At 40.2% G+C, this 3,197-nt stretch overlaps 1 protein-coding gene across 2 annotated transcripts in view; it reads right to left on the bottom strand.

Moving 5' to 3' along the window:
* Positions 1–3,197, bottom strand: part of CDC25C (cell division cycle 25C) — a 46,549-nt gene that overhangs the window by 33,232 nt on the left and 10,120 nt on the right. For both annotated transcript variants that reach the window (XM_017500930.2, XM_017500931.2), the window contains one exon: positions 481–636. In XM_017500930.2, the coding sequence (XP_017356419.1) occupies positions 481–636 (156 nt within the window). The remainder of the gene's footprint in view (positions 1–480; positions 637–3,197) is intronic.

Raw genomic sequence — 3,197 nt, 5'->3', positions numbered from 1 at the left:
AAAAAAAAAAAAGAATGAATTGTTGGCTGGGTACAGTGACTCATGCCTGTAATCCCAGCACTTTGGGACGCTGAGGCAGGTGGATTACCTGAGGTCCAGAGTTCAATACTAGCCTGGCCAACATGAGGAAACCCTGTCTCTAAAATATAAAAAATTACCCGGGCGTGCATGCCTATAATCCCAGCTGCTCGGGAGGCTGAGGCAGGAGAATTGCTTGAACCTGGGAGGCGGAGGTTGCAGTGAGCCAATATGGCATCACTACACTCTAGCCTGGGCAACAGAGCAAGACTCCATCTCAAAAAACAAAGAATGAATTGTTAAACTAAATTTGGCCTGAGGATGCCTTTGTACTTGAGTCTTTACACACCAAGTTGCAACCTAACTTAGTCCTTAAACTAACTGAAAGCCTAATTTAGAAATATACTTTTGTATTAAAAAGGAATATGAAGAATGCAAAGATACTATTACAGGACACTTTACCTTGGCTTCTTGACCTTCCAGGGAAAACTCCATTAATTCATCTGAAATCTCTTCTGCCTGGCCTTCTCCTAGTTTTGGATTTTTATCCAATTTTGGAACAGCAGTAATAGGACTGCCCAGATATTTCATTTCACTGTCCACCAAGTTTCCATTGTCCTATAAAGGATATTGACCACATTAAAAAATACTCAAAATATATAAAATCCTAAATGTAAGAGCTAAAACTATAAAACTCTTAGAAGAAAACATAAGGGAAAAATTTCATTACATTGGATATGGATAATGACACCAAAAGCACAGGAAACAGAGCCACTCGTGGTGGCTCACACTTGTAATCCCAGCATTTTGGGAGGCTAAGTCAGGCAGATCACCTGAGGTCGGAAGTTTGGGACCAGCCTGACCAGCATGGAGACACCCCATCTCTACTAAAAATAAAATATTAGCTGGGTGTGGTGGCTCATGCCTATAATCCCAGCTATTTGGGAGGCTGAGGCAGAATTGCTTGAACCGGGAGGGGGCGGAAGTTGCAGTGAGCCAAGATCGCGCCATTGCACACCAGACTAGGCAACAAGAGCGAAACTCTGCCTCAAAACAAAAAAAGCACAGGAAACAAAAGAAAAAAATAAACAAATTGGTCTTCATTGAAATGAAAAACTTTGTGCATCAAAGAACACCATTAAGAGAATGAAAAGGCAACCCACAGAATGGGAGAAAACATTTGCAAGTCATATATTTGATGATTTGATGAGGGATTAATATCAGAATATATAAAGAACTCCTACAACTCAATAACAACAACAATAACAATCAAAAAGGACATGAATGGACATTTCTCCAAAGAAAATATTCAAATGGCCCATAAGCACATGAAAAGATGTTTAATATAAGTAATCATTATGGAAATGAATATCAAAATTATAATGGGATACTACTTTATACCCATTAGGATGGCCATTATATGAAATAACAAGTGTTTGTGCATTGCTGGTGGGAATGTAAAAGGGTGCAGAGCCATACTATGGATACTAGCATGGCAGTTCCTCAAAAATTAAACGTAGAATTATCACATAATCAAGCAAATTCCACTTCTGAATATATACCCTAAAGAATTAAAAGCAAGGACTGGTGCAGTGGCTCACGCCTATAATCCCAGCACTTTGGGAGGCTGAGGCAGGCAGATCACGAGGTCAGGAGTTTGAGATTAGCCTGGCCAACATGTTGAAACCCTGTCTCTACTAAAAATACAAAAATTAGCCAGGCATGGTAGCACGTGTGTGTAATCCCAGCTACTTGGGAGGCTGAGGCAGGAGAACTACTTGAACCCTTGGCAACATGGCAAAACCTTGTCTCTACAAAATATACAAAAAAATTAGGCCAAGGCAGGCAGATCACATGAGGCCAGGAGTTTAAGACCAGCCTGGCCAACATGGCAAAACCCTGTCTCTACTAAAAATACCAAAAAAATTCACCAGGTATGGTGGCACATGCCTGTAACCCCAGCTACTAGGGAGGCTGAGGCACAAGAATCGCTTTAACCTGGGATGTGGAGGTTGCAGTGAGCGGAGATTATACCAGTATACTCCAGCCTGGGTGACAGAGACTTTGTCTCAAAAAAACAAAAAACAAACAAACAAAAAAAACATGTCCAGGCATAGTGGCACACGCAGTCCCAGCTACTTGGTAGGCTGAGGTGGGAGAATCATCAGAGCCTGGGTGTTTGAGGCTGCATAAGCTATGATTGTGCCACTGCACTCCAGCAGAGATGACAGAGTGAGACCACACACACACATACACAAACACACATAGAGAGAGAGAGACAAAATATTGTATTATTCCACTCATATGAGGTACCTAGAACAGTCAAATTCATAGAGACAAAAAATAGAGGTTATCAACAGCTGGGCAGAAACAGAGATGGGGAGTTATCACTTAATGGATATAGAGCTTCTGTTTTGAATAATGAAAAAATTCTGAAAATGAATTGTGGTGATGGTCTCACATTATTAATATACTTACTGGCACTAGACCATATACTCAAAAATAGTTAAAATTGTAAATATTATATACATTTTACTGCAATTAAAAAAAAATCACACATAAGACTATCCAATAACTGAACATACTCCAGGTCTTCCCTCCATCCCAGAAACTAAAAATCTAAATAAAACATGATCAACTTTATCTTAGGATAGAATAAAAATAGCTTTCCCTCAGGGTTGAGATTAGCAATAAGAATTCAAATCTCTGGAGTCCATGGTTTATGAAAATCAAGTGAATGCCTGGGTAAGTTAAGACCCCAGTATATAAGTGCACAAAAGACACTAGAGAAAATATGTAGGATAATAATCACATGAAATCACTAATTATTATTATTATTATTATTAATATTAATTTGAGATGGACTCTCACTCTGTTGCCCAGGCTGGAGTGCAGTGGTGCAATCTCGGCTCACTGCAACCTCTGCCTCCCAGGTTCAAGTGATTCTCCTGCCTCAGCCTCCCAAGTAGCTGGGATTACAGGTGTCTACCGCCACACTCAGCAAATTTTTGTCCGTTTTTTTCATAGAAATGGGGTTTCACCATGTTGGCCAGGCTGGTTGTGAACTCCTGACCTCAAGTGATCAGCCCACCTCGGCCTCCCAAAGTGCTGGGATTACAGGTGTGAGTCACTGCATCCAGCCACTACTAATTATTTTTATTTTACTTTTTTTTTTTTTT

This window comes from Cebus imitator, unplaced genomic scaffold, assembly GCF_001604975.1.
Source record: "Cebus imitator isolate Cc_AM_T3 unplaced genomic scaffold, Cebus_imitator-1.0 Scaffold274, whole genome shotgun sequence".
NCBI lineage: Eukaryota > Metazoa > Chordata > Mammalia > Primates > Cebidae > Cebus > Cebus imitator.
The sequence above is the reverse complement of the archived record's forward strand: the minus strand, read 5'-3'. Positions and strand labels throughout refer to the sequence as shown.